Raw genomic sequence first — 13,518 nt, 5'->3', positions numbered from 1 at the left:
GTTATTCTATATATAAACCCCCCGAACCCCTCGATTAGATTCCAGTCTGTAACTCACTCCCGGGTATCTGTTATTCTATAAATAAACCCCCCGAACCCCTCGATTAGATTTCAGTCTGTAACTCACTCCCGGGTATCTGTTATTCTATAAATAAACCCCCCGAACCCCTCGATTAGATTCCAGTCTGTAACTCACTCCAGGGTATCTGTTATTCTATATATAAACCCCCCGAACCCCTCGATTAGATTCCAGTCTGTAACTCACTCCCGGGTACCTGTTATTCTATATATAAACCCCCCGAACCCCTCGATTAGATTTCAGTCTGTAACTCACTCCCGGGTATCTGTTATTCTATAAATAAACCCCCCGAACCCCTCGATTAGATTTCAGTCTGTAACTCACTCCCGGGTATCTGTTATTCTATAAATAAACCCCCCGAACCCCTCGATTAGATTCCAGTCTGTAACTCACTCCAGGGTATCTGTTATTCTATATATAAACCCCCCGAACCCCTCGATTAGATTCCAGCCTGTAACTCACTCCAGGGTATCTGTTATTCTATATATAAACCCCCCCGAACCCCTCGATTAGATTCCAGCCTGCAACTCACTCCCGGGTATCTGTTATTCTATATATAAACCACTCTCTCTCTTTCTGGGCCTGATATTATATTCTCGCTCCGCTAACCTCTCTCTCCCTGCCAACCTACAGGCCGGTCACACGGATGACTGTCGGGTTGGTGGGAGCCGCTGTCTCGTTCTGTATCACTGGGATTGTCCAGCTGCAGATTCAGGTGAGACAACCCTTGACTCGGTGGGAAGCTGCAGTTTGCTTTCTCAGCTTTCAGTTCATTATTTGTTCACGTTGGAGAGATGCTTTACACAGTGCTAGATTTTATTGCTGAATGAGGAGGGTAGAGTCTGCAGATTGTAATTCTGTTTAACTGAAACTACATTTAGCCCTGAACCTTAAATCCAAGTGTGAGAGACATATCTAACCCGTACTGTACCTGTCCTGGGAGTGTTTGATGGGACAGTGTAGAGGAAGCTTTACTCTGTATCTAACCCATGCTGTACCTGCCCTGGGAGTGTTTGATGGTACAGTGTAGAGGGAACTTTACTCTGTATCTAACTCATGCTGTACCTGCCCTGGGAGTGTTTGATGGTACAGTGTAGAGGGAACTTTACTCTGTATCTAACTCATGCTGTACCTGCCCTGGGAGTGTTTGAGTGTTTGATGGGATAGTGTAGAGGGAGCTTTACTCTGTATCAAACCCGTACTGTACCTGCCCTGGGAGTGATTGATGGGACAGTGTAGAGGGAGCTTTACTCTGTATCTAACCCGTACTGTACCTGCCCTGGGAGTGTTTGATGGGACAGTGTAGAGGGAGCTTTACTCTGTATCTAACCCGTACTGTACCTGCCCTGGGAGTGTTTGATGGGACAGTGTAGAGGGAGCTTTACTCTGTATCTAACCCGTACTGTACCTGCCCCGGGAGTGTTTGATGGGACAGTGTAGAGGGAGCTTTACTCTGTATCTAACCCATGCTATACCTGGCCTGGGAGTGTTTGATGGGACAGTGTAGAGGGAGCTTTACTTTGTATTAACCCATACTGTACCTGCCCTGGGAGTGTTTGATGGGACAGTGTAGAGGGAGCTTTACTCTGTATCTAACCCATGCTATACCTGGCCTGGGAGTGTTTGATGGGACAGTGTGGAGGAAGCTTTACTCTGTATCTAACCCGTGCTGTACCTGCCCTGGGAGTGTTTGATGGGACAGTGTGGAGGAAGCTTTACTCTGTATCTAACCCTTGTTGTACCTGCCCTGGGAGTGTTTGATGGGACAGTGTAGAGGGAGCTTTACTCTGTATCTAACCCATGCTATACCTGGCCTGGGAGTGTTTGATGGGACAGTGTGGAGGAAGCTTTACTCTGTATCTAACCCATGCTATACCTGGCCTGGGAGTGTTTGATGGGACGGTGTAGAGGGAGCTTTACTCTGTATCTAACCCGTGCTGTACCTGCCCTGGGAGTGTTTGATGGGACAGTGTAGAGGGAGCTTTACTCTGTATCTAACTCATGCTGTACCTGCCCTGGAAGCGTTTGATGGGACAGTGTAGAGGGAGATTTACTCTGTATCTAATCTGTGCTGTACATGTCCTGCGATTGTTTAAAGCTGAGCCTGGGTGCCTCAAATGGGAAATACTCCAATCCCTACTGACATCCCTCACTTTGATGAGCACAATGTTTAATGATAAAAAGCTGGAGCATTAATTAGAACTCAGCATGCCAATGGAGCAGCCAATCCCACGTTTTTGGGAGATATCGATTTACATGCTTATTCCGGAGGGAAAGGGTGGGGAGAGTCCAGTCTCTGTGCTGGAAGCGTGCCTACCCCCCTCAATCATAGAGCAACATTAGTGTCAGGCACAACAGCAGAGGGCCAGGCCGTTCCCAGCTGCAGTTCCAAGTTCGCAGTGAGGGGAGTGATTAAAGGTGGATAAAACTGGGTACCTCTCAGCAGGCAGGGTTGAAAGTTTATATTCTTCTGGATATGCTGGTGTTTGACGAGGACTTTTGTTCAAAGAATTGGCAGGTTATGCCTCAGCCGAGCGATGTGACTGAATTTAAAATATTTAACGGAGCTCCTTGCCAATATAGTTTCGACTTCTTGGAGAACCAGGTTGTAATGGATCCGCAAACGGTAAGAATAGACTCTCTCGCTGCTTCTTATTCAATTATTTAAGGTATTTGGCAGGGGGGAGATGAGAAGAAGTTTTTTTATGCAGCGAATTGTCATGATCTGGAATGCACTGCCTGAAAGGGAATTGGATAATTACTCGAAAAGGAAAAACATGCAGGGCTGCGGGGAAAGAGCAGGGGAGTGGGACTGATTGGACAGCTCTTTCAAAGAGCTGGAACAGGCACGATGGGCTGAATGGCCTCCTCCTGTGCTGCAGGATTCTGCACTTAAGGGATTGATTCACTTGTGTCACTCACAAAGGATGAGAAAGGCCCAACAGTAATAGACTGGCTGTATCTCAGTGAGCCCCGCCCACGCCTGTCACTCAAACCCACCTCTCCCAGTTGTGTGAGTTTGATTGGCTGCAAAGCTATGCATTGGTTGGGTGTTATTAAATAAAGTGGATTTATTTTTCGTGTTGTGCAATCTGTGACCCCTTCCTTCACAGCTTGGGCTACACAATGACAGTTTAAATAGTTATGATAATGGGCAAGGTGAGAAGTAACACTATGTTTAAAGAAAGAACTTCCATTTATATAGCACCATTCACGACCTCAAGACGTCCCAAAGTGCTTTACAACCAATGAAGTACTTTTTAAAGGGTAGTCGCTATTGTAATGTACGAGATAGGCAGCCGATTTGCGCACAGCAAGATCCCACAAACAGCAATGTGATAATGCAAACATACTAAATTGACGGGCAGGAAAAGACCAGCTGGTCCATCAAGCCTGCCCCACACCACGATGGCCAGAGCATCATAACTAAACACTTCTTCCCTCCCCTGACCTCCCCTCCTCACGCCCACCCCCACAGACCCTCCCCTGACCTCCCCTTCACCCATCCCTGTAGCCCCTCCCCCGACCTCCCCCTCACCCCATCCGCAGACTCACCCACGACGTCCCCCCCACACCCAACCCTGCAGACCCTTCCCCGACCTTCCCCTCACCCACCCGCAGACCCTCCCCCGACCTCCCCCTCACCCCTCCCCGTAGACCCTTCCCCGATGTCCCCCCTAATACCCGCCCCCGCAGCCCCTCCCCGACCTCCCCCACACCCATCCCTGTGGCCCCTCCCCGACCTCCCCCTCACTCCCCCACAGACCCTCCTCCGACACCCCACCATCTTTTTGTCGCTCAACCTCTTTCAGTATTGTTCCCTGCAAATGATACGTGTATTCTGTGTTGGCCCTGACAAAATGCATGACACTACATTTATATAAATTAAATGCCATTTGCCAGTGTGTGGCCCACTCCCCGAGCACATTGAGATCTTAACCCTTGCACAGATTTTGGTGTCATTTACAAACATACTGACCATATTCCCAACACCGCTGTCCAGGTCATTAATAAAGACCGTGAAGAGTAGCGGGCCCAGGACCGATCCCTGGGGGACACCGCGAGTAACATGTCTCCAGTCTGAACCACATCCGTTAACCACTACTTTTTGGCTGTGGGATTGGAGCCAATTCCTGATCCAACTTGTCAAATTTTTACTGATACCACAAGATTCTATCTCGTGAAGTAACCAAGTGTGAGGCACCTAGTCAAAGACTTCCTGAAAGTCCAGGTAGACAAAGTCCACCGGATTACCCTCATCCACCACCCTGGTGACTTCCTCAAAAAACTCTATCAAATTTGTTAGGCATGACTGATTTTTTCAAAAGTCAGTTCTAATGGCCCCTTCCCTTTCCCAGTGATCATAGAGGGCGTCTCTTACAATCCCTTCTAGCATTTTTCCTATAATTGATATCCAGATAATGACCAGATAATCTCTTTTAGTGATGTTGGTTGAGTAATAAATATTGGCCAGGACACCAGGGAAAACTCCCCTGCTCTTTTTGGAATATTGCCATGGGATCTTTTACGTCCACCTAAAAGGGCAGACGGGGCCTCGGTTTAATGTCTCATCCGAAAGATGGTAACTCCGACAGTGTAGCACTCCCTCAGTACTGCACTGGGAGTGTCAGCCTGGATTATGTGCTGCAGTCTCTGGAGTGGGACTTGAACCCACGACCTTCTGACTCAGAGGCTGACCCAAAAGGATTCTCTTCCTTAAGGGTGGGATTCTCCTCCGCCATCCTGCCTGAAATCGGGTGAGATAGCGGTGGATAATGTTGGAAAATAGGGTTGACAACTCTAGTTGGACATATTGCTGGAGTTTTCATCACATGACCTTCGACCTCCAACCAACCCGCCCCACCCTCCCACCATTGGTCTCTGCACAAGTCCATCCTGATGGCGCGCTGCCTTCTCACACTGACTGGCTCTTCATTACCTGATTAGGTGATTCTTGGCCGTCAGTCAAACAGCCTATTTTCCCATCTGTAATATTTTTATAACTAATAAATAAGTGTTCAAATAAAATGAAAAAAACACACAATTATTATAATGCCCCGTTGATGTTTCTCCCCAGTGTTGCTCGCAACAGTGTCCTGGAGATTAATCTTCAATTCCTGGAGACTCCAGGACAATCCTGGAAGGTTGGCAACCCTATTGGTGAGGCGGGGTGCGGCCCAGGTCCCTGGTGGATTCTCCTTCTTTCCACCCCACTTACCGCAGCATCTTGGGGCTACCATCTGTAAGGTAGCTGTAGGCCTTGGGAAGTGGGGATTAAGTTCCTGAATCCCCCCCAGTGGGGAGGAGTGGGCTTTGTAACGGCCCCCTGTCCCCGCAGGGCTCCTGAGACTTACCAGCTGAAGGCCTTGATCTTGATGGAGGCCTTCGGTGGGTCTTCATTTGCGAGCTTCGGGCTGCTTCAGCTCCTTTAAGGTCCTTTGCTGGATCTTCTTGTGCTGCCGTACCATCGGGATTCTCTGCCTTAGCACTGGCGGGCTCCCTCTCGATGGTGGGATTCTAAGTGGGGCGCTCTCCGTGCATCACTTAATGAGCCCTGACCCTGGACAATGGGTTGGGGCCGGGGCAGGTATGGAGAGACGGGTAGAGGTCCTTCTTGGCCTGAACTCTGCCCCGAAGAGGGGAATCCCCCCACCGCCCCCCAAAAACTGTCTGCAGTCTTCACTCACGGCCTTACCCTCTCCAAGCCCATTGCTCAATCTGTTGGAGAACAAACAACTTTACCTGTAACACACGCTGCTCTACAACATAATGCCTCGAACAGAAAGAAAATAGCAATGTACAATCTTTAATAATCTCGCAACTTTTGAACTGGGGATCAGAAGTGTCCAACAGTGCAGTGAACCAACAGCACCACCCTCTAGTGACTTGTCTATTACTAAATTACATAGAATTACATTGAATTTTACAGCATAGAAACAGGCCATTCGGCCCATGCCGGTGTTTATGCTCCCACCCTACTTCATCTCACCCTATCAACATACCCTTCTATTTCTTTCTCCCTCATGTGTTTATCTAGCTTCCCCTTAAAACATCTGTTATTCGCCTCAACTACTCCATGTGGTAGCAAGTTCCACATTCTCACCACTCTCTGGGTAAAGAAGTTTCTCCTGAATTCCTTATTGGATTTATTAATCACTATCTTATATTTATGACCCCTAGTTTTGGTCTCCCCCACAACTGCAAACATCTTCTCTAAATCTACCCTATCAAATCCCTTCATCATTTTAAAGACCTCTGGGTCACCTCCCAGCCTTCTCTTGTCGAGAGAAAAGAGCCCCAGACTGTTCAGTCTAAAAGTGATTGGATAACCTGAGAAATGTAAGCAGGAAATGATGCAAGCAGAAGGTAAAGGAAGAAAGCAAGATGGTTTCTGCGAGATTTCAAAACGCACACTGTATTCACTCAGACCTATGGTCGCCAACTTAAGCCAAGGCTAAGACTGACAGGAGGCAGGACGGGGGTGGGGAAGGGTGTCGGGTGGGGGGTGGGGTGGGGTGGGATAAGATCCTTCAATGGCCGATGTCTGCACACCTAAGTAAGTAGCAAAATGACCTTCTGTTTAAAAAAAATAGTGTCTGGTCTACAGTTTAGAATGTTTTAGACAGCCTGTTCCAAAACTAGAGAGTTGGGGGCTCTGTACCAAACACTGATCCACTATTTTATGCTTCCTATTACCTCAGACTTATCATCCATACAAACCTCAAGTGGTCATTTTTCATGGATGGCCTTGGACAGTGAGTGTCACAAGGCTAACTGTCCATGAGGGGTCCTGTAGTCGAGCCCCAATCTGCGCTCATCGGATGTCCACATCTGGCCATTCCAGCAGTAGTTACTGGATGGTCATCAGGGACAGATATCTGGGCTGATCCGGGGGTGTCAAGGCCGATTATGGCACCCCTACTACTTCTGTCTGGCTGAGATGAAGTAACTCTTTATAATTTGGGGCAGTCACCTAATGGTTACAAGACTGAGGCCCAAAGGTCATGGGTTCAAATCTCACCATGGCAGGTTGTGAAATTAAATCTGGTCATTTGTGGTCTAACCCCCAAAAATGACCCTGATAACTGTTGGAATGCTGTAAAAAAACATTTGGTTCACTAATACCCTTCAGAGAAGGGAACCTGCCCAGTCTGGCTCACACATGACTCCAGTCCCACGCTATATGGTTGACTCTCAAATGCCCTAAAATACCACCTTCTCAGGGCAGCTAAGGATGGACAATAAATATGACCTTTCCAGCATCATCAATATGCTGAGAACAGAGGAAATAAACCCTAGACCCCTTTGGTCCGTATGGCTCAGTACCGCACCAGGTGGTCCATCCCCTCACTGGTTACCAGCACAGTCAGGGCTTAGCTTACTATGACCAAAAAGAACAGAACAAATCTCAATCTGTTTCCTAGATTGCCTTGAGTAACTTGTTCTTTTCAGTTTTCTGCCAGCTATCCTGTGCCTATCGATCCCTTCACATTACACATCGTTCCAATAAACTGTTCAGCGCCTCAGCTGCCATTAAATATAAGCATCACAACGGACTCAAAGACCAGCAAGACACTCTTCATGGTGAGAGATTCCAAAACCAGGGAGCTTGTTGTCAAACAGGTGAGCAGATTGAAGAGGATAAGATAGTGTGGTAAAACGGGAGCATTTTTATAAATAATGTATCAGTATTGGATCCTTTCTTTGTAATTGTACATATGGGGTTAAAAACCAGGTTCACTCCCAGAAACTGACCCTTGCTTTAATACAAAAAGCTGCAGGATAGAGATGTTCTGTCTGGTGAGGTTTCAGAGGAAGGGTCAGGCCAATTAATTCAAATACAAGCATCATGTGGGTTTTATTTGTAGATATGTTTGATTGGCAGCTTTTTTAAATCATGAGTCAGATTTAAATTTCATTCATACCATTCATTTGTTTAATAAGTATTTCTCAGCCTGTCTTAATATTTGTGCAGAGGGACCTTTACTCTGTATCTAACCTGTGCTGTATCTGCCCCGGGAGTGTTTGATGGGGCAGTGTAGAGGGAGCTTTACTCTGTATCTAACCTGTGCTGTATCTGCCCTGGGAGTGTTTGATGGGACAGTGTAGAGGGAGCTTTACTCTGTATCTAACCCGTGTTGTACCTGCCCTGGGAGTGTTATTGGGACAGTGTAGAGGGAGCTTTACTCTGTATCTAACCCGTGCTTTACCTGATGCAGATGTGCTTGAAGTTGAGACTGTGTGCCTGAAATAAAAAGTGTTCCAGGCCCTTCATTTTAATGGGCAAAATTTCACGAAAAGCGCAAGTAACTGTGGATTTTCAATCCCGTTGTTATGGAAATGTTGACGACTATTTTTATTCCTTCAGATTCCTGACAACACTTTGAAGATTTTGGATAATTCTGCTCTTGTCCGGTATGTTGTTTTCTGAACCTTGGATGTGTGGATTTCTCACCATGTGCATTGCAGAGGGCATCTACATGTGCTGTGGCATTGCAGAGGGCATCTACATGTGCTGTGGCATTGCAGAGGGCATCTACATGTGCTGTGGCATTGCAGAGGGCATCTACATGTACTGGGGCATTGCAGAGGGCATCTACATGTACTGGGGCATTGCAGAGGGCATCTACATATACTGGAGCATTGCAGAGGGCATCTACATGTACTGGGGCTTTGCAGAGGGCATCTACATGTACTGGAGCATTGCAGAGGGCATCTACATGTACTGGAGCATTGCAGAGGGCATCTACATGTACTGGAGCATTGCAGAGGGCATCTACATGTACTGGGGCATTGCAGAGGGCATCTACATGTACTGGAGCATTGCAGAGGGCATCTACATGTACTGGGGCATTGCAGAGGGCATCTACATGTACTGGGGCATTGCAGAGGGCATCTACATGTACTGGGGCATTGCAGAGGGCATCTACATGTACTGGGGCATTGTAGAGGGCATCTACATGTACTGCGGCATTGCAGAGGACATCTACATGTACTGGGGCATTGCAGAGGGCATCTACATGTACTGGGGCATTGCAGAGGGCATCTACATGTATTGGGATATTGGCCAGAGCTTCTGCATTCACTTGGGCATTGCACAGAATAGTTACATCTATTGTTGCAATGCAACGAGCAGCAGAAATCACTGGAACAATGCACAGGATAGTGGATACACTGGAGCAATGCTCAGGGTAACTGGATGGACTGGAGCAATACACAGGATAATGATGCAACTGGAGCAATGCACAGGATAGTGGATGCAGTGGAACAATGTGCAGTGTAGCTGGATGTAGTGGAACAATGTGCAGTGTAGCTGGATGTAGTGGAACAATGCGCAGTGTAGCTGGATGCAGTGGAACAATGCGCAGTGTAGCTGGATGCAGTGGAACAATGCGCAGTGTAGCTGGATGCAGTGGAACAATGTGCAGTGTAGCTGGATGCAGTGGAACAATGTGCAGTGTAGCTAGATGTAGTGGAACAATGTGCAGTGTAGCTGGATGTAGTGGAACAATGTGCAGTGTAGCTGGATGTAGTGGAACAATGTGCAGTGTAGCTGGATGCAGTGGAACAATGTGCAGTGTAGCTGGATGCAGTGGAACAATGTGCAGTGTAGCTGGATGCAGTGGAACAATGTGCAGTGTAGCTGGATGCAGTGGAACAATGCGCAGTGTAGCTGGATGCAGTGGAACAATGCGCAGTGTAGCTGGATGTAGTGGAACAATGTGCAGTGTAGCTGGATGCAGTGGAACAATGTGCAGTGTAGCTGGATGCAGTGGAACAATGCGCAGTGTAGCTGGATGCAGTGGAACAATGCGCAGTGTAGCTGGATGCAGTGGAACAATGCGCAGTGTAGCTGGATGTAGTGGAACAATGCGCAGTGTAGCTGGATGCAGTGGAACAATGCGCAGTGTAGCTGGATGCAGTGGAACAATGCGCAGTGTAGCTGGATGCACTCGAGCAGTCATATTTTGAATTGAGACTCGATTCCCTTTCTTAACCTTCAAGCACTGCATCCAGAGAATGTGCTGTCCTCAAATCCGTGTTCAAGTGCAATTTAATAAATCCTAAGATTTTGAATATTCCCAGTTATTTCTCAGTATGCGAGGTGTTGAAAGTTTGGCCTCCTGTAGCACTGTGCATCCAACCGGGCGGATTCCTTGTTTTTATTGCATAAACAAGACTCAGTGTTGTCAGAGAGGTGAGAAAAAAATTCCTGGGCCCACAGCATCACTACAGGTCCCTGCTGACAAGGTGACGAGTCTGAAGACACTCCAGTGAGGAGCTTTATGGGGCCTAAATTTAATATTGTTGCCCCTGTTTTACCGGCGTAAAACGGGGGCAACAATAACCAATTTAACGGGGCCGAGGCTCGCGCCCGATTTAACGGGCATTTGGGCCACTGTGAAATTGGTTGGGGCCTTTTTTAGGCGGCCCTGGTGGCTGCCTGAAATGAGCAATATTGTATTGAGGCTCCTGCACCTATTTCAGTCTTCAAAAGTCTTTTCGACTAGTTGGAGCCTTCGATGTGCGAGCTCCGACCAGTATTTTTGGGTCTTGAGCTGCTGTCCTTAAAGGAACCACTGGAGGCCACTCAATAACAAGGCCCCAAGATTTCACTAAATTGTGTTTTTTGTGGAGTCAGAAGGAGCAGGATTGCTTCTCCTGGTTCCACAAAACAACTGCGGGCCACTGTCAACCCACCTTTGCCCCCCCTCTCATGATCGCCTCGCCGCCCACTCCTTGGACTTGCCTGTGGGCCTCGGAGCTACAGGCAAGCTACCTCGGGGCGCCTGATTGGTGCCCGCAGCCCGCCTGAGTTATGATGATAAGGCCCAAGGACGAATGAAAGTCAATCCCTGGACCTCACCGTTGTGGTGCTGCCGTCATCAGTGCCCGGTTTGGGGCGCTAACTAATTTACCTTCAGTGCGTTCATTGTGATGGGCGGCAGCATTGAGAGCAGCTCGCTCTCAACTTGTTGATTACACCCGAAGGAGTGCCCTGTTTATGAGGGTCGTCGTTAATGGAATGTGTCTTCTGCAGGATCTTTCCCGTGTTGGAAACACCAGCTCCCAGCAGCAACAGAACTCTGAGACTGACATGCAAAGCAGACGCTGTTCAAGATCTGGATGTGAGGCCTTCAGTCCCATCGCCCTACGTACCTGTAGAACTTGGCAGGTGAGATACACGTGATCCACACACCCGGGGAGTTAGTTTTACCTGATTTTCAATTCTAACTCCCTCTCTACAACCACTCGTATCGTGTCTGACACTGGAAGAAGGTCTCAGTCTTAGTTTAAATCTTTTGCTGTCCTCATATCCTGGGCCTTTTTCCCTGGAACATTTTCTGTAACTTGGATTCTCCGTTTCCTACACTCCTCCCAGAGTTCTCCGTCTTTTATCCTGCAAGTTTTGTGTAGCTTGTTTTTCTCTCATTCTCATTTTAATTGTTCATATTAGGGGACTGTTTAGTTTATAATAGTTTCTTGATACCAACAATATTGTTTTAAAATTGTTCCATGTTTCCTCAAATGCGGTATCTGTCATTAATATTTCCCAATTAGTTAGTTTGCTGCTCACTGCTTTGAATGTTGCCCTGTTAATGCCTCTGCTCCTACTTGTTGCTGACTGGCAAGTCTGAAATGTGATCATATCATGCTCACTGGAATTACAGAATCTTAGGGCGCTAAATTGGGCCATGTAGCGCCCGTTGTTTCGGTGCTACACGGCCTCGCCGACATCCAACGCACGTTTCCTGTGTGACGTGCGCCAGACGCCATCTTGGTATAGGAGTTAGCGCAGGCGCAGATAACGAACGCTGGAATCATGTAAAGTAGGGAGAAAATGGCTTCAATCAGTGTGCAACGCTGATTTAAAGTGATAGACACCATTTTGGGACTTAACACTCAACTCAACGCATAGTTCTAACCCCGACCATCTGAACATGTCTTAGAGTGCCTGGAGGACCCCCCACCGGCGCTATTTAAAGGGACCATGTAGGATTTACAGGTTAGTGGCTGGATTATTGTCTCTGGCTGCCGAGACATTTGTAACTGTTTTTGAAGGTCTCCTAGACTTGAATACTAGGACGCGGGGACATAGCCTAACATTTAGAGCCAGGACGTGCAGGAGTGAAGTTGGGAAATGCTTCTACACACAAAGGGTGGGAGAAGTTTGGAACGCTCTTCTGCAGACGGCAGTTGATGCTAGCTCACTTGCGAATGTTAAATCTGAGATTGATAGATTTCTGTGAACCAAGGGTATTAAGGCTTATGGGGCTAAGGCGGGTATATGGAGTTAGGGCACAGGTCCACCGTGATCTCACTGAATGATGGAACAGGCTCCAGGGGCTAAATGCCACTGCCACTTGCTGCCTCTTGATATGCGCCACCTTCTCCTGCAAAAAAGCGGGACGTGTGTCTGGGTGATGTGCCTGTCATGGTTGAATAGCTGCCAGTGTGTATGGCCTGTGAGTTGTGGATGGGCGGTTTGAAACAGTGGTAATGTGTAAGGGTGAGAGGAAGCATCTGATTGGAAGAGTTGAGTACTGATGGAAAGAGTTTGTTGGTATGTGGGTGATGGGGGTGTAGTGCATGGTGCAGTTGGTAGGAGACTCCACTTGACAGTTGACCTCACTCACCTTGCCCACTCATGTCAAAGCATTGAACTTCTTCCTGCACTGCATCCATGTTCATGATGCTGTGCTCCTGGCATTGACTTTGTCTCCCGCTGCCTCCCACTGCTTTTTGAGTATTTGTCTGGAGGGCCTCTTGGCCCACCCCCACCCCCCACTGTGAATATAAGATGTCCCTCCTTCTGTCCACCTCTTGCACCCAAGGTCTCTAGTGCATCAGCAGAGAACCTTGGTGCATGCACTCTCACAGGCCTGGTACCAACTCAGATCGTCAGATTGGTGAGGTCTGGTGTGCAGATTGGAGGATGTGGGATTTAGTAGTGCGCAACATTTATTCAATGTTTTAACATAACTCATCAGTGTGTAAACATAGCGATGGGACCTGTATCTGTGTTTTACGTGTGCGATGTCTGATCTCTGTTCAGACTCCATGCAGACAGTAGACTGTTATTTTCAGCAAATAACAGGTACCAGCTCCCTTTAAGAGATTTCTAAGAAACATTCTCCCTTTAAGAGATGGAGCTCCCTCTGGTGGTGGAAAGTGCCGATTTCAGGTGAGTCCTCGGGTGGGCCGAAACTTGCGTCCTGCCTGCCCAGGGTCCGTTGGGCATGGGGTGTTGGCGCATCGTGTTACCATCGCCCAGAACGGAGCCTGAAACAATTTTTCCCCCACAGAATCATAGAAAGTTACGGCACAGAAGGAGGCTATTCGGCCCATCGAGTCTGTGCTGGACGAAAAGAGCTATCCTGCTTGATCTCACTTTCCAGCACTTGGTCCGTAGCCCTGTAGGTTTCAGCACCTCAAGTG

At 47.9% G+C, this 13,518-nt stretch overlaps 1 protein-coding gene across 1 annotated transcript in view; it reads left to right on the top strand.

Moving 5' to 3' along the window:
• The window catches only part of LOC137300082 (solute carrier family 15 member 2-like), a 163,410-nt gene that overhangs the window by 91,151 nt on the left and 58,741 nt on the right, over nt 1–13,518 (top strand). Inside the window, exons 14-18 of the mRNA XM_067969177.1 lie at nt 712–793; nt 2,588–2,704; nt 7,531–7,701; nt 8,447–8,493; nt 11,120–11,254. Coding sequence (XP_067825278.1) covers nt 712–793; nt 2,588–2,704; nt 7,531–7,701; nt 8,447–8,493; nt 11,120–11,254 — 552 coding nt within the window. The remainder of the gene's footprint in view (nt 1–711; nt 794–2,587; nt 2,705–7,530; nt 7,702–8,446; nt 8,494–11,119; nt 11,255–13,518) is intronic.

Source organism: Heptranchias perlo, chromosome 30 (assembly GCF_035084215.1).
Source record: "Heptranchias perlo isolate sHepPer1 chromosome 30, sHepPer1.hap1, whole genome shotgun sequence".
In the NCBI taxonomy this organism is placed as follows: domain Eukaryota; kingdom Metazoa; phylum Chordata; class Chondrichthyes; order Hexanchiformes; family Hexanchidae; genus Heptranchias; species Heptranchias perlo.
This window is presented reverse-complemented; position numbering and strand designations above follow the sequence as displayed.